The sequence below is a fragment of the Haemorhous mexicanus genome, chromosome 6 (assembly GCF_027477595.1).
Source record: "Haemorhous mexicanus isolate bHaeMex1 chromosome 6, bHaeMex1.pri, whole genome shotgun sequence".
In the NCBI taxonomy this organism is placed as follows: domain Eukaryota; kingdom Metazoa; phylum Chordata; class Aves; order Passeriformes; family Fringillidae; genus Haemorhous; species Haemorhous mexicanus.
The window spans coordinates 40,896,454-40,921,125 of NC_082346.1; the positions used below are offsets into that span (position 1 = coordinate 40,896,454).

The window sequence follows — 24,672 nt, forward strand, 5'->3', positions numbered from 1 at the left end:
GAGCAAAGAAACATGTACCTTATATATACAATTAAGAACAGATCTTTCAGTCTTATCATTTTCTGCTCCTGTAGCATGAAGAGGCTGCAGCAAAGTCTTCAATGGCAAGGCCATTATCCAATCCAATAAGCACAGAAGTAAAGAAACCACCAACTGGAAAAAAAACTTTCCATTACAAATCAATTAAGCCAGCACCTGCTACTTCATATTTATCCCTTTATTTTATTTCTCTGTTTTGCCTTTTTTTTCAATTCAGTAAAGTCAACCTTCTGCAGTAATGGCAGGTCCCACTTGTTAACCACTGTATCTTCAAAACCTGTAGCATCAATAAAAACTGGCTACTGAGGTATTTAACAAAGGCCATCCATTCAACAGTTTCTCATCAGGGTATGACTGTGAGCAGATACTATACTTAAGAGGATACCCACCGTTTTCAAAATTGATTTGTAGGGCGTTGTTTTTAAAAAGACAGATAATACAGGTCCAAATTAAGGCTGATGCGCCATTTTGCACATACATTTCACAGTAAAGTGAATCAAGGATTACATAAAATGTTACCAATTCACCTGTATTTAGTGCTTTATAAATAACACATAATGTCCTTTACAACATATCAAAATGTCATGCAGCACCATATCCTATTTTATCATCTGAAAGAAATCCAACTGCTTTCTGTATTGTATGTTACTCAGTTAGTAAAAGAATCATCTCCCTCTTGGGATGTTTTGAAAGACTCTGGAACAGAATTAGATTAAGACACAAATCCACACCAAATCATCAATAACTTATAGACCAAATAAATGTTTTTGATTTTTAAAACTCAGCTGTGGAAGAGAAGACAATTCAGATAAATATCTGCAAGATTCTCTAAAATATTTCTCAAGGTAAACAGATGTCTTAAAAAAAAAATCAATTTACCTAATTTACTCGTTTCACATAATGCATTCCAAGTTTGTCCTTCAAAAGTATAATAAACGTAATCATGAAGGGCACTGAGTTTTTTTATTTTTAACCAATTTTTTAGAAACCCATTAGGACTACATTTATCAAAATAGGTAAGACAATTTTTTATTTGATATTTCATGTACAATGATAGACAGTAGTTCATGGGGAAACGTGGTCAATTATGAAAAGCATCCTCAAGTGGAAAAGTGGGTAGCTTGGCATATGAGTGTAGACTACAATAGCCCCTGACTTGCAAACAAAGACAGAAAATGAAACAGAGCTCTGAAGACCAAATTGGACAACAGATGAACTCCAGATCCTTGTGGGAATGGTAGCCTAGAATGATGGAGCTGTCAGCAACAAACTGTACCAAAGTACCCAAATCTGAATGACCTAATGAGCCCCACAGCAAAGCTAATTCAGAAGACATATAGCTTTCAGGAGGCAGAAAGTACTAGAAATGAAAAATACTTACCCTCTTGTCCTGCTCATAAGAGGAAGCTTCTGTACTGGGTAGCAGATGTGTAATAGTTGCTATCAGAATCTGGGGAAATATACCATATTTCTTTTTAAATAGAACCTAAATATTTAAGTTTAAAATAAATTTTTAAGCAGGTAAATCTAACGTGATACTAGATTCATGGTTAAATTACAATTATTTTGAGACAAGTATTCCTTGACCTTTTTTTTTAAATAAAAACACTTTTAATTGAGTTTTGCAGAATACATTGAAGGAGTATCTTCTGTTTGACTGACATAGGTGCATTAAGGACAATGAAATTACACAGCTACCTCAAATATTCAGGCATAAAAAGAACATGACTCAACACACTTGTAGGATGTGGGAAGAAATCTGGTGCTGGTTTGTGTATGGTGCTGAGCTACATTATTTCTTAGAAACACTAGAATTTGTATACACCCTGTCTCTATTTGATCAAAACATGTCAAAAGAGGAGCACAGAAATGCTTGCTGTATCTCTTAAGAAGCTTTCACATGAAAAGAACCTAGGAGCCCTCTGTCTTTTCTCTGTGGCTCAGTCTCACAGAGGCCATAGTCTACCTGCTTATTATGGGAAGCGAATTCAAAATATTACTTTTGCTTTATACTGAAACTCTTTCATACATATGCAAAATACAGTTGCAGATCCATATTTTAAACAATCATTTTCTTCCTGAACTTCAATAAATATGCTTGAAGATATCTAATATTAAGAAAAAAATTGTACTTTACTGACAACATTCTCATGACATTTTTTCTCTGAGAAAAAACAGGCATGATATAGACACATCATATGTCAATACTGGAGTTAGGAAGTTAAGTGTGCTGCAATTCCTTACTGCTAGTGTTAAGTAAGATTATGTTTATACTAATCCAAATTTGCAAAACATAATTATCAATATTCAGGTGTTTAACTTTAGGACAATACATTGTAGTGTTTCATTTAAAATAACTGAAATTTCAATTAAAAAAATTACTTACTTGAATAATTCTTAATGGTGAATCAGCTTGATAAAGTTGAAGTCTATGTACATAATGTATCAGCATGTTCAGCATACTGCAGGCAACTTGAGCTACTGTTTTATTTGGAAACTGGAAAAGATAACACAGTACAGTAACAATGACAAAATGATTTAATGTAAGAGTACAAATTTGACTGGTGGTTTTATACATATAGTTCCTTAAGTATCTATTTACCAGAAGAACAGAATTAAATTTTACAAAACTCAAAAGGAACTACTTTATATTCATAAACAAGTGTTAGCAGCTAACATCAAAGTTTTGGGGCAGACATCCAGCGAGTTGCACACCAGGAAGGGGAGAGGCGTCTCCTAACTTCAGACTGCTTAGTACAATGTCATGAAACCAGGAAGAAAGAACTAATTTCTTATTATCTTAAGGATTATTAATATTAATGAATCACTGCAAAGCCCCCCAAGGATCCAATTCTGAAATCAGAGGTCTTTGCTGAGAATCAAGGCAGGTGAAGAGCCACATGCCCAAAATACAGCCTGTAGTACTAAGTATGAGCTGAACTGTTCTGCTTTCTGCCAGCGACGGCTGTGCCCAGCGCATGTTGGAATGGAAATGAATTCACCTTGGCTTCTGTGCTTAACTCTGCTTTTCTTTTAAAGGCAGGAGAAGGCTGCTGCTCTGCAGCCTGCCTTCCACAGTTACTGTGCTGGTCAAAGCAGAAGGGAACACATTTGTACAACTATTTCCCACTCTTAGGGGGGGATGCACACCCTGTTCACACTCCTAAGTGGGAAAACATAGAAATTAAAAGAAAGGGATGTGTTTCCCGAAATTGTTGATGCACAAGACATGTAATTGAGTTTTTTTACCTTCACTGCACTTGCTTTAAAACATTAAGCTGTGCAGCAAGTGACAAGGACAAAGTTAATATTACAAGTGAATTCCTTCATTATTAAGAACATATTTGACTTGTTTCAATCTCACTACATTCAGCAGGGAAGCTGTCACAGGTATGTGCTGGCATGTGCTGCAAGATGGCTCTCTACTTCTGAACTCAAAAAAGGGCAATTATGCTGTAAAAAAACGTAGATGTAATTTCTTGCCTTCATGGACTTTTTTCTTACTCAGACCACTTCTGTTAACCCTTTAGGGAGGGATGCATCTCACAAAACTTAAAAACCCCGAAGCTTTAAGAAAGCTGAAATGCCTGGGCAATGAAGCCTCAATAGAAAATAAAAAAATTTAGAATAAAAGTTTTGAATTGCAAAAAACTTAAACTGAAAATACACTGGAAGAAGACTCTGCTCTGGGTCAGTGCTTCTCATCAAAGTAGAGCTATCAATTTTTACATTTAAAGTCTTGAAAAGAAATGGTACAAGCATAAGGAAAAGTCTGGAGTACAAAGATTTAATTACCATTTTTTATTTGTGTTATCTATGTAAGCAAAAGGATAGACTATGGCTCTTGCAAGTCATCCAGGGAGATGGAAACCTGAGTATACAATGGGTAGTTAATTCTTGTTCTGACTTTCCCTATTTCTCAGTGGATGCAGTTTCATATTATTGTTGATTTTTAGCTCAAAAGAGTAAACGTCTCACATCTTCACAAATCGTCCAAATCTTTACAAACTTTATGACAAGACTATCATTACTTTTTTATCCCTCATGAGACAGCCTCTCTCCATGCTGTGAAAGTACTCTGTAAGAGCACAGTAAGCAGGGTATAGATTCTAACGCTCAAGCTTGAGTGGCAACCGAAAAAAAAAAAACAAAACCAAAAAAACCCCCCACAAAAAACCCAAAAAAACCAACTGAAATCATGACAATTTGATTACAGAACTTGAGATCAAATCCAGTTTGCTAAAAACATCCTAACAAGCTTGCAAGAAAACCCCAAAATCACTGAAGAAGAAAAATGGGGTGCACAAACTGAGGTAGCTTAAAACAGAGATCCTGACCACTGCATGTAAGAAAAAGATACCTGAGAAAAAGACCTGGAGATGGAATAATCGACCATTCACTACTTAAAACCAGAAGGCATTTCTTTCTTAAATTTTTAATGGTTCTTTTTCCAAAGAGGGTCTAGAATGAAGTTGAATGAATAACTTTTTATTATTACCGCCTGGTTTACACAAATCAGTTAACCTTTTTTTTCCTCTGGTGGAAGAGATTTTTTTTTTAAATTAAATAAAGGAACGAAAGTAAGCAGAGACATAAATTTCACATAAAGTGTATAAAGTAATGAATATGAATAAGTTTAAAATCTAATCTTGCACACAATTTTTTTTAATTAATGGGAAAAGTATCAGGGAGGAAGTTTTGATCAAGAATATGGGGGTTGGCTGAAATAGATAAAATCCTTCATGTGCTTCAGAAAGCTGTCCTAGCATGGTCAATATATCACATTTCAAAAGAATGCTGTCGCTAGGGTAGAGTTCATTTCCTCTCAGCAGCTCTTGCAGCGCTGTGTTGTGGATTCAGAATGAGAATGGTGTTGATAACATACTAATGTTTTGTTTTTTGCTAAGTTCTGTTTAGCAGAAGTCAAGGATTTTTTTTTCTCTTGTCTCATGCTGCACCCATGAGAAGGTGAGCTAAAGAAACTGGGTGGGACGTGGCTGGGATGGGTGACCCAAACTGGCCAAAGGGATACTGTGACTGTAGGACATCATGCCCAGTACATAAACTGGGGGAGTTATCTGGAAAGGGGGTCGGTCGGGGCTGGGAAGTGGATATCGGTCAGCAGGTGGTGAGATAATGTATTGTGCATCACTTGGGTTTTCTTTCCTTTCTCTTATCATTATTATCATTTACCATTATTACGTTGTTTTACTTTGCTTTTGATTATTAAACTGTTGTCATCTCAACCTACAAGCTTTGCCTTTATTCTCCTTGCCATTCCACTACAGTGGGTGGAAAGAAAGGAGACGGAGTGAGTGGCTGCATGGTGCTTAACTTCCAGCTGGGCTTGAACCACGACAAACACTCAGGCACCTTAGAACAGACACTTCTGAGAAGGAAGGACATTTTCCTAAACTCAAGCAGCCTCACTAACTACCTGTCAGGTAATGAAACAATTCACCCCTTTCAGTCAGTTATTTGATTCTGACTTCTTTCACAAGAACCTTCAGAGGGGCCATGGAAACACTTGTATGATGCCATAAACATTCCACCTGCCATTCTTTGTCTGTGGAAATGTCCTATGTTATAAAGCATAAGAATTCAACACTTTTATATTTAGTAGCATAAATTGTGGACATAATTTTTGAGATCTCAGTTGATGGGGGGGAAAAAGAAGATACCAATGGCACTTTGCCTCTTTCTCAACCCTCAGGGTTTTTCTTGGAAAGGTAGTCTTACCATAAGGTTAATTTTTGTAAGGATCCCATCTTTCTGGATGTTAAATGAGGAATTGAACTGTGTCCATACTTGAAAATAACCGACCGTTTAGCACTCATTTAGCTAGATTTGTACAACACAATTTTGTGATGTATCTGCAGCATTTTTGAGAGAAGCAGAACAAAATCATAGGTCTGGATAGCTGGTTAGGATCCTCTGTGCTCAAGCCCCATCAGAGGTAAATGTAGACAGAGCAGTATTCCACACAGCTGGGAGAAGCACTAGCTATATCCAAAGCAAGCTGCTGAACTGCAGCTCTGAATATGCTTCTGGTATTTCAAAAATAAGCATGTAATTGCTCCTAACATTTCTATTCAATGCTATTTGTTCAACTGAACTTATCAGTAAGTTGGACTAGGCCTATAGCTCCCTACCCATTCATTTCTCCTGAAAATAAGAAAATAATCCATTCTGGGAGTTCCAACCTCTGACTACTTGGTAGCCAGGAGATTGCTAAGGTAACAAATTAGAGCTAATTTATTTCTCCCATGACAAATTAATGAACTTTTCATTTTGTTATTAGACTCAATTGTGAATGTATACCATTGCTCAGAACTGGAAAAAAAGACAATGTGCACTAGACGGTTTTGCCAACACAAGGAAAAGCAAAGTAGAAATATAAAGATCTTTGTTTTCTCATTCAAAAAGTAATTCATGTGTAATATAAATGAGATACAAATAATTGGTTTAATAAATACATCAGAGAAAAAGAACATAAATCACTATGAATTTCAGGATTAAAAATAGTTCAAATATTGATATATTGAAGCAGCAAGATAAAACATAATTTGCCTCATACCAAACTTGCACAGGAACTTGATAAAATGCAGAAGTTAAGCATTATTAAAAACCAAGGGGAAAACACTGGAAGAGGGTATTAGTGGAGCTGCAAAGAATGAACATGATTTTGCAAAACAGGAAATTGCAATTTAGAGTCTAATACTAAAAGCCCTGCAGCTACCTTATACAGAGATTCAAATCCCGCTTCACAGGATGTGAGCAGCTGATCTGCTAAGATATTTTTCAGATTCCCATTGCTTAAAAGAGAATAATAATCCCCAACATCCGACAGAAGTCATGTGTAACAGGTGTACATTCTAATTTTTATTAATCTATATAAAGAAAGACTAGACTATTCATAGAATTTTGATGCAAACAAAAAGCACATAGATTCTGAAGATAAACTGGAAAACATTTAAAAAGTTGAAACTATTGCTCATGAACATGAAAATTTGAAAACTGCTTAAAAACAAGATGTTTTTACTAATACTCTAATTACTCTATAAAATAAGAACAAATGCAAAAAGATTTAAAATAGCAGGAAAACAAAAACACTCATCAAGGAAAAATATAGCCAAAAATATGCAGCTCCTGGAATAAGCATAAAAAAGGACTCTGTCCCAGCAAATTAAACATTTCTGGTGCTTCCATGCATACAGTGTAAGTACTCTGCATTTGTCACTAAATATCTAGCCAGGCCTAAGAGGCAGTTTTGCATAATTCAATGACTCGAACTCAGAAGTGAACATCCACAGAACATTGTGAGAATATGTGGTTAGAGTGGCTAGTGACTTTGTTAGAATAAAGACCCACTATCTTATCCTCCCAGCACATCATACTCTCCAAACTTAAAGAAGGGTAACGAACTTTTGACATTTCAGAGATTCACTCACTAAACTGAGTTCTCTCTTTTGTAAGGATAGCAAATGAGACTGCAAAGTAAGGATGCTAAAATGTCATTATGACTTTGAAAATGCAAAGTATCTTTACACATAAAGGCAATATACATTGTAAAAATTTAATTCTCTCACCTTTAAAGAAACACATATCACATTCAATGCTTCCTTGATCTGAGGATGATGTGATTCATGGACTAGCTCCTCACAGATCCAAATTCCAAGGCTGCAAAGAGCAACACACCTGTAAAACAATGTTGGAGGACAAGTTGTTGAGAAACATTCTACAGGAATGTGTAATTTTTATGATTCATTAAGTTTTGATAAAGACATATAACAACAAATATGTTTTTAATATTTCCAAAACAACTGTACAAAAACCTTTCCAGTGCTGTAACTCATTTAAAAATCATCAAGAAATCCAAAGTATGCTGGTAAAGGCATAGGAAAGGGCAGAGGAAGCACCCATCTGAGCAATTGAAAAATCCAGAAGACATCAAGAACTCCTGCATTTCTATGTGTGTTTTGATTAAAACTATTATCTGAAATCAATATATGAGAAATTCTTATATTATCTTCTGACAAAGCAAAAATTGGGGTGGGAGCTTCCTCCATCCTAACACAAGAGGCTGCTCATATTTAGAACTTCTGAGACACAGAGATGAGAGAGGAATGTTACTCTCTCATAGACATTCACATTGTTTTAGATGGACAACAAACAAGGATGAATAGAGGAGGGGTAAATGAATCCTAGAGACAGTACACATATCGTGATTAGTACATTAACTTTTGTTGTTTCTTCACAGAAATAGAAAAGAAGTGTAAAGGTAAAGAGTATTTAGATAAATGTGGTCAAACCAACAGATGGATGAAATTTCAGAAATGCCCAGAAATGTTAAGGGGCTAGCTTAAGCCATCTCTGACCCATTAGTTATTTTCTTCAGGAAGACAGTCTACAAGTATTTTGGAAACAACTTCAGGATTCAAAATCCTGGATAAAATTGGAGAGCAATCCAAAATTGACAACAAGAAAGCTGGTCATGTGACCTGCAATGCATTACATCTGGGAAGGAAAAACTGTAGGCAAGAAAAGAAACAGAAGTGGCTATGAAGCCTGTGCTGTAGAAAAAGGATTTTAAGGCTACACAGAATCACGAAAATTATTACAGACAGCAAAAATACATACAAGACTTAATAGTACATTATAGTGTAAACCCACCCTAATTTGTACATTGTCACTGAAAGAAAAATTGCAAAGTGGAGAGTGTTATGCCTTTTAGAAAGCAGTTTCGTAACATGAAAAATTAAATTAATTCGATCTCAGGATATTCCCTCTTTTTCCTGTGTTGAGAAATTATCAGCTCACATGAAGAAAGAGGTAAGTGGGCTGATGAAAACTGCTCTTAGTTTTCAGAAAACTGCTTAAAGGTTCAATAAGCTGATTTTTCCAGAACTGTAGCTTTTTCAGGTATGTATTTCAAGTATTTTTAAGTGAGAATATATTAGTTGGACAAATACATTCACTCTTTCCAAATATATAAGGCACACAAATGCACTCTTCCTTGGTAGGCATTAGAGATTCCTGTTCCAATCCCATACACAGGACTGTGTAACTGAATGCTTCTGAAGATGGGTATGGAGGAATAAAATCCTAAGCAAATTAAGAAACAGAAGAGAAAACTGGTAATAATCCTCTCCAGAGCTGTTTATTTGAAGAAGATGCTTAGGTTTAAGCATCAGAGCAACCATTCCTAGTTTAATGCTGAGCTCAGTTTTTTCTGCTTCTCGTCCATACCATAATAAGGACTCATGTACACTGGATTATTTCTGTTTTTCAAATTAAATAATGTGATCTAATTTTAAAAAACTCAAAACTACCCCCCGCCCCGCCGTAAATAATCTTGTCCTAATCAAAGTAAAGAATGCCTCTCTAGTCAAGGAAATCCCCGAGCTAAACACCACAGTAGGCTGGGAAAGCTTATTCTCTTACCCTTATTTATACCCTTTCCTATCAGCCACTTTCACAGAAAGAATACTGGAGTAGACCAAACCAGTTTGTTCATTTAATATCTCTATTACAAACAATTTCAAATTCACATCATGGACCACAGTTTTGACAGTGGTGAAGAAAACCATTAATAAAATGCAACAAACTTTTACTTTAAGCTCTCTAATATATTCACCTCAAGAAAGTCTAATAAAGAAAATAATCTATTAATGTAGAAGCTCTTTTTGTATGGCCTACCGTGCAGGACCAGATGGCTCCTCTCTTGCTGAGCTTAACACAGTTTTAATTATGAGTTCCTAAAATAAAGAGGAAAAATTCACTGATCTACGTGTACCTCCATCACAGAAAGCATCAAAATATTATTATAGTGCACACAGGCATATTGCTTCGCTGAGTCTCCATGTTATGGTCAGATGAATTGTTTGCTTACCACTGCTCCAAATATCTAGCCTGTCTCAGATACTTGTGACTGTGCCACCCCAAGAATATCCTACACGTACGTTACTGTCCTAATTTCTCCTGTTGAGCCATGTATCCAATTCTTGTCAAAGCATTTCCATAAAATATCAAGTGTAAAAAAAGAAACAGTAAAGGACTCCCCCTGAAGCTATCTTGAGTAGTGCTAAAGTGTACGACAGAAAGAATCTTTTATTTTTAGGATTAAACAAGCATTTTTTAAAAAATTAATTGATTTTAAAAGTATTTTCAGTTAGTTTCTGACTAAGTGCCTACAGTGCCTTAAGAATGCTGTCAAGAAGAACTTTGTCTTAACGACAGTGAAATGTCCCTAAAGCTGTAGGCTGCCCTCAATATAGTTCAAGTAAACAGCCAGTCTACAATAGAAATGAGAAAGAAGGAATTCAAAATCAGTCTCTAAAGGGGAGCAAGGTATAAAGCAGCTCTCAAGTCATCATCTCTCCCTAAATTGAAGCAGTTTGGAAAACTTAAGGGGAGCTCTTCTTAGACACACAAACTGTGCTCTGTGCAGTTTCAGTATACTGTCGCACTACCTAATTCTGTGTCATGACAGACGAGGTAATGACTCCATTAATATTTGCCTTTTGAAGGAAAAACATACTGCTGTACAGAAGACATTGCTGTACAGAAATTTTATAAAGCCTCTAGGAACACAGGCAGATTTCACCAGCTGTGAAATAAATAAAATTGTCTTAATAAATTAAATAATGAATCTTAAACCTCTCAATCTTTTTGTCTCAGCTAATTAAATCTGATACCTGCAAATCACCCTAGTGAGAGGAGGCTTGAAAGGGTGAGAGAATGTATCATTTCCTTCTATAAACATAAGAAAACACTTTATTATTAAGTTATTAGCAATTATAATGTATGTTTAGAATTATAAAGTTTGACAAGACATTATGGGATCTTGGGTCTTATGAACTATTTGAAATTACTTTCAAAAAATTTTAGGATCTTAAAATCTTAATATTTTCTGCAAAAGCACAATATTAGGTATGTATTTGGTTAAGAGAATATTAGCCAAATATCCTTAAAATTCCTACCTTAACATCTGTAAACTGAGACATAGCAATGTCAGGAATATTTGGGTGAAGAGCTGGTAGTTCACGATATAAATTGGGAAAACAGACTAGAGATCCTAAAAGAACCTGTGCTTCAACTCTTGGTGCCTGAAAAAAAAAGAGGGGGGGGGTGGAGAAATATATATTCTTACTGCAATCAGAAAGCTGACATTTTTAGCTTCCTTAAAAGAGAATGATGGCTGAAATTGTATATAGCCATTTCCTTTCTCCTGGAAATTCTGAGCTCCTGCAAGGCTGAGTAAACAGAGATCTCAGCTCCTTGGACTGTTACTCATGCACACCCCTGCTCTCATTTTCCAAGACAGTGAAAAGGAGGCAGAAGAATTGTTAGGACTACAGACATATGACTGAGCTGCTAATGGGGCTCAGGTCTTAGGTTCAGCTAATTGACCAGGACGTGGAAAACTACTAAATGTGACATGAGGCATTGCTGAACAGGAAAGGCTACAGTGTAAGAAGCTGACAGAGGTTTCAGATAAGCACTTTGAGGGAGACTGGATTTCATAACTGGTTAGAGAGGGATTGATGGAGAAACAGTCAAAATTCACAGACAGTTGGAGGAGACTACGGGGGATTTGAGAGAGTACAGTATGCACAGCCAACAGCACCTAGGTAATCACATCAGTATTACCACATAAGGCTGAACCTGCCTGAGTAACAAAATCAGAAATATGAAAAAAAAATCCAAATAGTGCAAACACTAGCACATTTGAGTTCTCAAGCCTGATCATAAAAGTCATTTCATAGCAGAGATATGGGGGAATAAGTAGATTTTTAAAATGAAATCATAGTAAAAATAGACATTTACTTTAAAATATTTTAAGCACAGAAAAATGGCCATCACAATTTTTTGTAACTCTAAAATAAGATTCTCTGCTTCAACAGTAATCTTTGTATTCCTCACATATTTTCTGGGGAGGAATGTGTAGTGCTCTAGAATAAATCATTAACATTATATGTATTTGATAAACACTACATTGAATTCTGGGATCAATTTAACACCCTAGTTAAAGAAAAATATACTGCTCAGTATTCTCTCAAATTCTTTGTCGCCCATACATGAGAATTAACTGATGAATACTTACATTGAGGAAAGAAGAAGCAGCCACTCTTCCTGCTGCTACAATGAAATCCATAATAAGCATGGTAGCACCAGGTAAACCAAGTGAAAAGAACTGAGGAGAGCAGTGCTTGATGATTGTATTGACAATATCCTCGCAGAAGGAAAAGGGAAAAAAGGAAGAGTATCAATATGAACCAAATGAAGAATGAAAGAAAAAAGGAAGGTATTTATCAAAAGTAGAAACCAAAAATGTGAGAAAGAAAACTCATTGTGGCCAGTAGGACACTCATTAATGAGAGAAGAGTAGCACAAAAAGATAAATTCCTTAAGTATACTCATATTAATGTAAGTAAACTTGGTATACTTTATAGATCATTTTAAGCTGAGACAATAGTTCATATATTAATTTACAGTCAGCTTTTAAGAGTTCTGTAACTGATTAACCATTCATTTGAATAGGTACAGAAAAGATATAGAAAGATAACCAGCTATTCTACCTTAACAACTGCTTAATCTCTCCATCAAGTATTGCCTGACTACAACTTAAAAAAGGTATTGGCCTCTTACATATACCCATATGGAACCAAAATTTGAAAGAAGATAATAGTGTTTTGTAACATTTCTAGTATGCAGTTAATCAGCACAGCATATTATGTTCTTGTAGGCTTAGTGAGGCACTTTCAAAAACCATTGTACATGTTGCATTTTTTTTCAAAAGTACTTTGAAAAAAGTATAAAATGCTTTAATTGTAAAAAAACATCCCAAGTCTACAGACAGACACCCCTCCCCTTTTCTCCTTTGAATAATTCTCCACTAGTAGTAATATCCAACTAAATAGCAGTATGTCATAGGAGGATCTTCAATCCAGCAAGAAAAGCAGAAAAAATGGTTGTTAGAGGACAGAAACTGGAGGTCTGTCCTATCCATAGTCATTTGTAGAATAATTTTGGACTAATCCTATTCTTCCCAGTTAAAGAAAACAGGGTTGTTTGAACCTTTGATCTACCCATGCCCATAATCACTCCTCAAAAGTGTTCACAAACCCAACTTTTTTACACTTCTTCAAACCTTTATAAAGTATTTAAGCCACACAATATTTTCAGACATCTTAATATCAAAACCTATAAAAAAGGTCTACTCTCACTGATCAGATACGCTCAGTACATCTCAGCTTGCTGGTTCCTATACTTGCTGTAGAAACAAAGTCCTCCAATGTAGTGAGCACAATTTACTAGCTAAACTGTTGCATCAGGGAGCAAGTAAGAAGAACAGTAGACTTTAGAGAGATCTGCTTCCTTCTCTTTCTTGCATACTTCAATCTGTAACATACAATCAATAAAAAATGAGAGAGTACCTTTTCTGCCCTCACATTTGCTTGAAAGGGACTACAACAAAAGCATTTCTGAATACAACCAAGAACACGAGGATCATTTATCAAAATTTTCTTTTTAGAAAAAGTATCAATCACAGCACTAATTTCCAAAACAAAGTTAAATTACTCAGATGAAAATACATTGAGTAATTCTGAGAAGAGAATTTTATTTTCAGTCGTAACATTTATATTATCTTGAATTTCATAATTAACTTACTTGATCAACATGAAGAAGTCCACAGTGCATTATATTGTAGAAATGAGTTAAAAAATCCCTGTTTGGAGAAACATCTTGTCTTCGTTTCATTGTCTTACAAATGAGCTTATAAGCATGTAGCTTTCCTTGTTTGTATTTATCAGTCAGCATTGTTGCCTACAGTTTTAGAACAATATTTATTATTCATAAATTTAAAAAATTACATTAAACACTCTTCTACATTTAGGTTAACTTTTATTTCTGTTTCGCAGTTTAGTGCTCAAATTTACCTTGAAGAGCCATGGTGTTAGAATTCTCAGTGGTGGAATTAAAACTGGGGGAGATGGTGAAGTTAGGTTGTCTGTTGAAATACCAAGATTGTCTCTTATCTGCAATTGTTAAAAACAAAACAGAAAGAGAATTATTTACAGGAAATATATAGGGCAGTGTTCTTTTCCTTTTGAAAATCCAACCCAAACAGGTCAGGTTGGAGAAAAGGTTCAGTTCTTTTACCTTGGCCAGATTCTGCCACAGTTCACACAGATAATCAAAAACCTGGGCGTGAATCTCTGGATCCATTATGCTGTTGACATCTCCCAGAATTCCTAGCATCCTCCTCCACATCACAGTAGCAACATCTGCATGCCATCCTGTAAGTGTTCCGCCAGCCATCACACTGCAACATTCTGAGGGGAATTCACTAGTTTCTGTAATGGAAGAAAAAAAGTATAGTGAGATCTACCTCTCCAGAACTGGAAAAGTTCTGATACAACTATTAAATGCACACTCCTCATAAAACTGAATGATTGGGCCTTCAGAATAAGCTACTTTTTATTCATTCAGCCACCTCAACACTGTATATGTTAAGCTTTGTCTATTATAAACTCTGTAGAGGAAGACCTGCCCTGTTTCTTATATTCTTTCAAGAAATAACATTTAAGGTCACTGCTGGAGCTCTAACACAGATTTGATAGACCTAGTAAGGCCACTCCTCTTCTAAGTATTTACTTACATTCCTTGAAGTCACTGAATCTCCAGAACCCCACCTGGCTGCTTTCAAGTAAAATTATCTTTCAACTTTACATTTAACATAATAATACATAAAGACTATTTTTTCCAGAATCTACTAGGAAAGCATGTTATTGCAAGTTGAAGAGAAAAGTGTGACTAAACTTGTCTCTAGCTATTGTCTTTTAAACAGTTAATTTGTATGAGTGGAGCGGGAACATTCAGTAACTTAGCACCACAGTCCTACCATACACCTAGCTCTTTCCACACATCAGTGCTATGTGAAAAATATTCCTTTTTAAGTGGAAGATGATTTACTAGACTGTCCATATAAAGAAACCTTCAATAGATTATGATGGCTCAAGTCTACTCAGGTCACGCTTAACTACCTAAACAGCCACAAAATCCTAGATAATGAGCCAGCTTGAGAGCAGCAGGCATTCAGAATCTTCTTTCCACCCCCTCAGGTGGATAATTTGTTGGGATCTTCTGAAAATCTTGTAGCCCCCACAGGCATACCAGATCAAAATTTAATCTGAATTCAGCCTAATCACATAGCCTCTTCTTTCGAAATTCTGGGCCACTGTGGTAGAGACACTATTGGTTTCTAGGCTGTAGATTCTGAAGTACAAAGCAAAATGATCTTTCTGTCCATCAGTAGGCTACTTAAAGACATAGGGTCTGAAATACATAGCAGACACTCTTTTGTTTCCATGAGACCAAATGTGGGAGAAATATTCACATCGCATTTACAAAGAAAATGTATCTCAGAATTCAATAGCTAAGAGTTGATGTAATTACAAATTGGTTTATCTATGGAAGGGAAATGAACCAAACTTGCAAGGAGAAATTATAAGATTATAGAATTGTGTCTTATTATTTGTACATCAATGATAAAACAGTTCATGGCAGGACCACCACTAGATTAAGCTGCCACAATTCTAAGCAACTAAAAGAACAACTTTTATATGTGGACTATTAATCCACCGCCAAATATTCCAATGAAATGCAGGTTAAAATGCAAAAGGTTTTTGTTTTCACTTTTCAAAGCAATCACTGTAATTAAATATTTTTGAAGTGCAGATGAAATAGCCTTGTACAGGATTGTTTACAACTCATGTGATACTAGCTACTTCACTACATTGCATTAGAAAGAAAGAAAGAAAGAAAGAACAAGATTGTATTTTCTGTTCCAGATATTGCCTAGGTCATCTGGCGTCTGTAAAACAGAGTGGTGGAGCTTCTCATCCAGCTGCAGATCCTTCTGCTCAATATGATCTGCATGCAGAGTGGCAGGAGAGGGTGTCTGTGATCGGGATCCAAGAGCAGATTGGATTGGAGAAGCACTTTCAGAGCCTGTAAATGTAATTTTTAACAGTTACCTTAAAAGCCTTTTCTATTTTCTTGAGCTATTGAAATGTTGTCTAAATACAGCATTAACAGAAAACTGAGGTGCTTTTATGTATCAAATTGGGCCAAGAAAAGATCTAAAATAGTAAGCAGATCTCCCTGTGAGTGGTGTTCTGAAAGAAAACGAAGTACATGCAGAAAAACTGAAAGATGAACATCAAAATCAGACAAGTAAGTGGACGAGCAGACCTCTCTTTTAAGCCCAAATAATTCTAAATGTGGTTGTTGTGCAGCACTTTCAGTATTTTAAACCAGCTAAATTTCTCATCACATTCCCTCACCTAAATTTCTCTCTAGCAGAAAGCTTAAGCAAAAATTTTCCTGGAACAAATGTTTTTCCAGGGTTATAGATGCATGCAAGTTAATATATAAATAATATATAAAAACTCAAATCAGTAACTGATAATCTTTGGTGTTTATCTACTGATTGAGCAGAGAAAATCTATAGGATGGGAAAGTTCTGGAGAGTTAGAGCGGTTTTATTTCCTGTAAAACAGGAAATAACAAGTATCTGAATGACAGTGCTACAAAGATAGTTTTCTGTGATAGCCTCTGAGCAACCTCTCCAGGCAATTATGTGGTCTCCACTGTGAGATCTGTGGAGGAGTAAGTAGTTGTATTTTCTTCTGTACTGTCTTATGTTTCACATCCTGAATTTGTCTAAAGATGCTTATAAATAGCTGAGTTTAGCCAGAACAGTCACATGGCAGACAAAAAGAGAACAAATATTCACAATAGACTTTTCTACACATCAGCACATGGTAAAGTCGAAGAATTCCTATTAATTTTAGTTCTTAGATAAATGTAACAGGAACACAAAAATATTATGTGTAAAGTTCAGTAATAGTGATAAAGTGAACTTTAGGGACAGATATTGAAAAGTGAGTCTTTTAAATAGTAATTTCCCCAAATTATTGTGAGAATAATTGAAGAACATTTCTCATTTGAGAGAAGTGTTCTTTCTTATAAAGAGAACAAATTGTTTAAAGAACTTGACAGAAAATGTTATCACTGTTATCAGAATAGAAATTGTAGAAAACAATCTTTATTATGTTGTTAAACTGCAAAGGTCTCTATCTCCTTTAAATGGCTAAGACAACGAAGCTTTTACTATCAATTTCAATCAAAACCTCTCTGCAGGATAGAGGGACACTACTGCTTCCCACACAGACTGCTGTCTCATGTGACTTGCTGCTGACCAGCAGTTTTCCACATGCTTACAGAGATAAACTAAAATACACCCTTCAAAGATGTTCAAAGAAGTATTTTCTTACTTCATTTCCATCCTGCTCATTAGTTGGGGACAGATGAAAGTAGTTCAAAAAAGGAGCAAGAAAGAGTAATGAGGACGAGAGAGATTAAAAGAGAGTGGGATGGAGAGGGAAAGAAAGTGAATGAGATGGAAAGAAAGAGCAGGCAGGGAAAGCAGGGAGCTGAGGAAGGAAGGAAAGAGATCTTCATATGATGGAAGAGAATGGACAGAAACAATTATGGAAAATTTGAAGAACTGCAGCAGTCTGTCATTAAAAGATACTCCAGCATACGTGGATCCGACCTTGACTGAGACTTCCACAGGTACAACTTGTTCTAGGACTAGTAAACAGCAGACAATAGTCAACTTTATCATTTACTTAGAATATGATGTAATGCCCATATACCAAAACCAAATTATCCTTCCAAAACACTTCAGATTTAAGAGGAGTAGTTTTCTGATCAGCAGAACCACTGAAAACTTCTCGTAAGTGTGTTTTGAGGTTGAGCTTCTGCATTGATTTTCTGGAATCTAATATAGTGAAATTCACATTGCAGCTTCCATCATGAAAGTCTGCATACATGCAATTTTCACTAGATAGCTGCCTATCTTTTATAAAACATCAAAGAAAATAACATCCTTTTGTTTTCTTAAATATCAATTTAGCAAAAATTAGACAATAGGCTGCAATATTGTTGGGTGCACAGAACAGTCACAGATAGACAAAACAATTGCACAAGTATTGTTTCCTCAGGAAACCCAGCTAAAAGCATGTGACACACAAGAGCTGCCTCTCTAAAACAGTGGTTCAAACAAGAATGGTTAACCACAGAATCTCTCAATAGACAACTCAGTCACTAATTGCAATCTTATCAATTCAATTATAGTGCACACTTGGACAAAAATACCAAACAGTAATGAAGTTCTTAACATATAAAAACATACAAACAAACAGAAAAAGAACAGATCTACAGCAAGGACTTTCGACAAGCACACAGCAAATAGAAAAATTAAGAGAACACAAGTCAAGCTGAACATTGTGGAACAAGCTGAACAACAATGTCCATGAAAGCTAATACCATGGTTCTTTCAGCAGAAGGGCACTTAAAAAAAGTTATGGCAGAGGAAGTAAACATGTCTTTCCATATCTCTGAAAATACAGAGTTTGATTTCTAACAGAGAACAAGACACAATATGTAGGTATAAGCTTTCACAGAAATACAGATAACTGTTGCAACTTGTTACTTGTTACAACTAGGGTTGTAACAGGAATGGTAGCATATAACAGCTATGGAACAAGGAGTATGAAAATGACTATGGCCATCTTTACTTCTCATGTACAAAATCTGGTCAGAGATCGTTCTTTCAGATCATCCTCATAGAGAAGCATTCTCTCTTTCACACAGAAGCCCATTCAATTTTGGTTAATTCATCACTTTTCAGTTATACAAGTGCAAAGTGATATTACATGGCCAAATAAATAACATTTCGCATAAAAAAACCTCTCAGTTACACAACAGACAATATAAAGTGATATTAAGATGGATGCATATAAAAGAATCCCAAGATACTTCAATATGATACACTGGTTTGAAGGAGCACTGTGAAAGCCTTCCACAGCAAAAACAATTCATGAAAATTAACTATTTAACTACCAGTAATAGAAGGACATTTGTAAGAGATCTAGCATACATTATGATGTAAGAGTTTCTCCTTGGTATTTGTATAGATTTTCTCATGAAGGGTTTAAAATACATTTAGGACCATGGATAACTAAATTAGACAAAGGTTTTCCACTTATGTTATTTCACATATTACTTTTCAATAGCAATCAAAAAATAATTGAAATAAGGGAATCATCTTAAATAGAATATAGATTCTTGGCAGATGCTGGAGGTTGTATTCTTCAGGATGGGTGAAAATTTTCTGACATAAATACTTTTTTTTATTTTAAATCTACTTTACCAGTAATAGTTGCAGCTTCAGCAGACAATGGTTGCTGATTGAGACTACTTGTTTCTGAATCTATGTGGAGTGTAGTTAGACTGGCCACTTCTTGTTCCTCAGCACTTTGTTGCTGTCCTGAAATTGCATCAACGTCAGTAGAAGCTGGTGTCCCTGCCTCGGTGCCAAAGCTGAAATCTGTATGAGGAAAGCATTGTATTAACTTACAGCATAAAAATACCACTAATACAAGAAAAACCCAGAGGCCCAGGACTGCCAAACTAAACAGAAACCTTGAATGTGCATCTTCTATGCTACTAGCACACTGTTGCAAAATTTAAATAAAATACAACAGCAGAAAGTATTCGCTACTATGAATATTCTCTTTCCTGTCAAAAATCCATGACTTGGTATCTGCAGAAGACATTCTTGTTGCACATCTGTATTCTGCTTAGTTGCTGTAAGTGCATCTATATCTGAATAACACAAAAATAATGGAATCATACACTAAGAAATTTCTTTGTAAAATTTACAAACTAGAAGAAATATTCAAGTTTGTTGTGAAAGTACTAACTTCAAACTAAAAATTTTACAGCAAATGACACTAACAAATGTTATCCTCAACATTAATGAAAAAACTGTCAGGCCGAAATGTAGGTTTAAATGCCATGACTATTTGCATAATGGAGACATATATAAAAATTGTAATTTCTTCCAAAAATTCTATTATGTAAATATTATTTTTATCTTATATAACACAAGATGTCATAATTCCTAGCAGCCAAAATGACCCCTTTTGTTAAACAAGAGTGGGAATAGATAAAAAAAATGAATGAAAAGCATTATGTTATTGAACAAAGCACACTAATTTTAATAAAGCACACTAATTGTACCATGATATTACACTTAATATCTTGATTAATCTATAGCTACACCAAGACCGTGGTAAAAATAACAGAAGCCTTTCTTCAAGTTTTACCTAAGCACTTCCAAAAGAATTAAAATAATTTCCAAAATAAATAAGCTTTAATATTTATATTTTGTGCAAAACAGATAGACACGCTCCACAGAGGTGACAATATTTCTTTCTAACTTCTGTTCAATTATGTTCTCCTCAACTGCATAGTAGTACTCCAGCGCTCTTTTCTTTTGGTATACTAAAAAAACAATAGCCTCTTGTAAGAACCTTCCTTGTTCCATTAACTTGCTAATGATTTCAATGGAAAAATCAAAATAATCTCTCTCGACAGAAAATTGCTGGCAAACAACTTTATCTGAAGAAAAAAAAAAATAAAACAACAGATGAAACAAAGAAAATTTGCACTACATTAACCAAAAATGCTATTCCTTGTGGAAAAATGTACTTGCTTTCAAATTTGCGGCTGTCATACTGGAAGGCATTGAAGGAGTCCGAGTGGCTGTCTGAGCTGATGAGGTCACTGCTGCCCGCGCTCGCAGGCGACGTCCACTCGGAAGGCACGCCTGGGTCATCCACAGGACGCATTTGGTTCTGCTTGTTCAATATATCAGGAAGGTCCTTAGGAACTTCCAGGCTGCCAGGGCTGCTTCCTCTTCTTGTCACATTCTAAACATTGAAGATACATAAATTATCTTGCAATCTTGGATGGCTTATTTACATAAAATGGAAAAAGCAATCCCACATTTGGTGAAATCAGAATGTAACAAACAGTTCTTAAGCACCTAAACCAGAAATTGCAATCATTCTAAATACCAAGACTTTCCAAACCCCCAAATGAAGAACCCATGCAGTCACAGAATTTCATAAACACAAATTTTGTTTGCACAGTGGATTTTTGGATGCATATTGTTAAAGGCTAGGACTCAGAGTAGCATGGGCCACATGGTAGGTAAGACATGAGAGATAAAAATATTTAAAAAGTATACTACATCTAAATAACTAAAGAAAACTTGCTAACCTTGGTTTCAGACCCAATGGCCTACAGGCCACCATACTATATTAAAAAACTTAATTTATAGAAGGAGCGAATTAATTTACTAATTCATGCATTGATCTTATGGTTAAAACACCACTTCAGTAGTGGTTTGGAACACAAAAGACCACACATAACAGAAGTAAGGCATGCAGATTTGTTCATTTACAAGTACGGTGGTGGTCTATTTGAAGTCTTTCTTTAAGGCATTTTTTTCCACAGATAGTACTGTTTGCTTGAGAGGGAAGAGATATCAAAGTAGAAATGCCATTTTATGAAATGCCTTGAAATTTGTATGCATTATGAGACTAAAGATGCCTTCCTTTTACATCAGGCCCAGTCAGTTCTGCATTCTTTTACTACTCTACTACTAATTTTAGGTTAACTCAGAGCTTTTCATGATATGGTTTTAGCATTCAATAGATACAGCAGTCTAAAACTAATCTTAGTAAGTTGACACTGCTTTAAGGAGGCATGTCTGTTGTATGCTAATTGAAAAAAATGAGTGGTAGTTTTGGTAGTTTCAGTATTTATCAAACTTATCTCAGCTCTTTTCTGCTACCTGAGGAAAATGCTCCAAACAAAGAGTAATCTATCAATTCTCCAAACAAAGAGTAATCCCTCCCTTTCTCTCTTCTGGAACCAGCTGTGATGATTTCTGGTTTATTAATTTTCAGACTAAGTTAGCCTTTTTCATCGACTAGAAGTTAGCATTTTGTTGTGTAACTCAAGACTTACTAGCAAGAATACTTTGTGCCAACAATCAAGTTTCATAAACATGAGTTCAATACAGAAGAGAAAAAAAGGTATACATATGGACAAACTCTGTAGATCCTTTCTTGCCATTTATAAAAGATGATGATAAATAAACAATTTTTAATAACTGTGAAGAATCTTCTTCTGTCCCTTATTATCACCAACTTCTCTACTGACAATTTTCTATAGGAGTATGTCTACAGAAGCATGTCTTCAAATGACCTTGAAAACTTCAAAGCAAAAGGAACTAAACAATTTTGAAACACTATCTTTAAATTGTTACCCATTCTGTTCTTAATTTGCAACTTTTTTTTAGTATTTTCCCTTTTGTTGCTACTTAATAATCACTTAGCTCTTCAAATCAGTTGTAAGTATTCAACAGTAACCAGAAATTCTTAATTTCAAATTGATTAAAAAATTCTTATTATGAATGCCATTCCAAACAACATTATGCTTTTGGAAAAGTGTAAGAAGGCAAGAGAAAGTTGATTTTATTAGAAAAGCACAATTTACAAGAAATTATTCAACACTTGGAAGTGAAAAAAAAAAAGGAAAAAAAATATATTTGAGTTGTTTTGTAGTCTGTTGCATTGACTATACTGTAGAGAACAGTATTGTACTACAGCATGTTACTCAATTACATACCATGCTGAGGACTGCAAATGTACATTTTAACTAGTATTCTGAAAGAGTCTATGTACAGGCAGGCATCTTTGCAGGTGCAATTATGGCTGTTTAATACAATGAGACTATTCATCTGACAGTAACTTCTGCATTGCTTCCACAACGAAGATTTAATAGATATGAAAACACAAATTCTATAAAATGGCTAGAATCTATGCCAAAGGCAAGGAATAATTAATTCTGATTCATAAGAGCCACAGAAATACATTGTAGTGAACTGATTTATCATGTCTTTGACAAGTTCATGCATATATGGAGACTTAGGTATTGAGGAGTAGCAAGTGTAAAGCCTTACCAGTGCATTACCACTGCGGAGTCTCTCAGCTATAAATTCGTCCATGAGGTCAGGAACATTTGTATTGCTACTGCCAATATCACTATCAATAGGGTGCAGCTTTTGACTCATGTCCTCTCTATTAGCTAAAAGCAAATGAACAACCATTTATAGTAAACAGCACATTAAGACATTTTCAAAACAAAAGGTAACAAATGAAAAAACCTGCTAGTTAACAGAAATTTAAAAATCAAAATTGCCAAACATGCATTTTAGGAATGTTCCTCTTTTAAAGCAGATTCTACTCTCAGAATTAGTATGGCTTCTTCTTCCCACTAAGCACGGGTTAGTTGATTTCCAATTCCACCTTTAAGAGCAGGAAGCTTATAGGTAAGCACTACTCAAAGTTGTTAATGCTTGTTTTAAGGATAAAGCATATGTTCTTCCTCCATATCACAAGTAAGTAACAAATTGTAAAAAAATTATGTGATTTCTTCAGGGTCCTTCTTCATTGCATTCCTAATGAAAAGCAATGTAGTGGAAAAAGTAAACTAGGTTGTAATAGAAACTAATGACAAATGGCAATGTGGCACTGTATACAGTTAGTATGAATAGTGCAAACAAAACGTTACATAACAAAATTACATGCTAGTACATGGAATGAAAGTTCTAACTTTAGATGATCAATGGTTACGAGCAATTAATGAAGCTCACTCCTTTATTCATGTTATATTTTTTGATGTAACTATACTGTTTATATTTAGCTGTGGCTGTTACACCTGACTCTAAGATATTAGCCTTTAAAATCTTCAAGTTATTCCAGTTCATGTTCTCTTTATACAAATTTTTCCCTCAGTGTCATCTATCATGATACCACAGTGCATTTTATTCTAACAATGAGTTTCTGTTAAATGTTGGATTTAAAATAACAGGTACTTCTAAAATTGCTGCTTCCTAAATATGTCTTTGTCAGACGTCTAATTTTTGAAGAGCAGCAAATCATTTTTGTGAGATCCGTGACAGTACCGCTCTCAGGTGCTGTGCTTACAAAGACTGCCCTCAGGTGGCATTAACATCTTGATGCAGGATGCATTGCAGAATCCTCTGTTAATCATGCCAGCATAACAATGGAAAAAAAAGAAAACCTGCATTACCGCTGAAAGTTAATTTCTTGTTCATTTACAGTTATGTGAACTAAAACAATGTATATTAGAGTCGCAGTCTTCTTTTTTGATCAGTCCACAGAGGTCTCATAGTTAGCAGGTGAAAGACTATCACAAGCCCTTCACAAACATCCAAGATTCCAAGAAAAAAAGAAAGTAATGGAAGATGTTGCCAAGATTTAACTGCAGCCATTTGAATGAATGAATATAGGAAGGGCTACGACATGTTTGGAAACAGACTCAAACAAAACCTTATGATTAGATTCAGAGAACTGTTGTAATGAAATCATTCCAGTAATAGCAGATTGCTATTTTGGACTATTTTAAAAAAACTATCTAAAATGACCTCCAAATGTAAATTTGAGGGGCTCTTTTTTGGTTTTGTTTTGGAGGAGGAAAAGGAGGAAGAGGATGAGGAGGAAGAAGAAAACACACTAAATGAACCAGAAATACAATTAGTTCAACCTAGTTGGTTGGGAGCCAGGTCCTTCTGACAAAAAAAAAACTACACTCAGAGTGGAATAACACATTCTGATA

The 24,672-nt window shown here is 35.2% G+C and overlaps 1 protein-coding gene across 9 annotated transcripts in view; it reads right to left on the bottom strand.

Moving 5' to 3' along the window:
* Positions 1–24,672, bottom strand: part of RALGAPA1 (Ral GTPase activating protein catalytic subunit alpha 1) — a 131,352-nt gene that overhangs the window by 59,258 nt on the left and 47,422 nt on the right. For 7 of the 9 annotated variants that reach the window (XR_009486976.1, XR_009486975.1, XM_059849913.1 and 4 more), the window contains exons 18-31: positions 22,994–23,118; positions 20,675–20,891; positions 19,328–19,504; positions 15,904–16,056; positions 14,206–14,399; positions 13,983–14,081; positions 13,714–13,869; positions 12,146–12,274; positions 11,022–11,147; positions 9,739–9,797; positions 7,629–7,737; positions 2,426–2,536; positions 1,421–1,489; positions 19–153 (exon numbers count right to left, since the gene is read on the bottom strand). Coding sequence is in view for 7 of the 9 variants with exons in the window: in XM_059849913.1 (XP_059705896.1) it covers positions 19–153; positions 1,421–1,489; positions 2,426–2,536; positions 7,629–7,737; positions 9,739–9,797; positions 11,022–11,147; positions 12,146–12,274; positions 13,714–13,869; positions 13,983–14,081; positions 14,206–14,399; positions 15,904–16,056; positions 19,328–19,504; positions 20,675–20,891; positions 22,994–23,118 (1,859 nt within the window). In the remaining 2 variants the exon portion in view is untranslated. The remainder of the gene's footprint in view (positions 1–18; positions 154–1,420; positions 1,490–2,425; positions 2,537–7,628; positions 7,738–9,738; positions 9,798–11,021; positions 11,148–12,145; positions 12,275–13,713; positions 13,870–13,982; positions 14,082–14,205; positions 14,400–15,903; positions 16,057–19,327; positions 19,505–20,674; positions 20,892–22,993; positions 23,119–24,672) is intronic. The other 2 variants (XM_059849918.1, XM_059849920.1) reach the window with 1 other exon arrangement.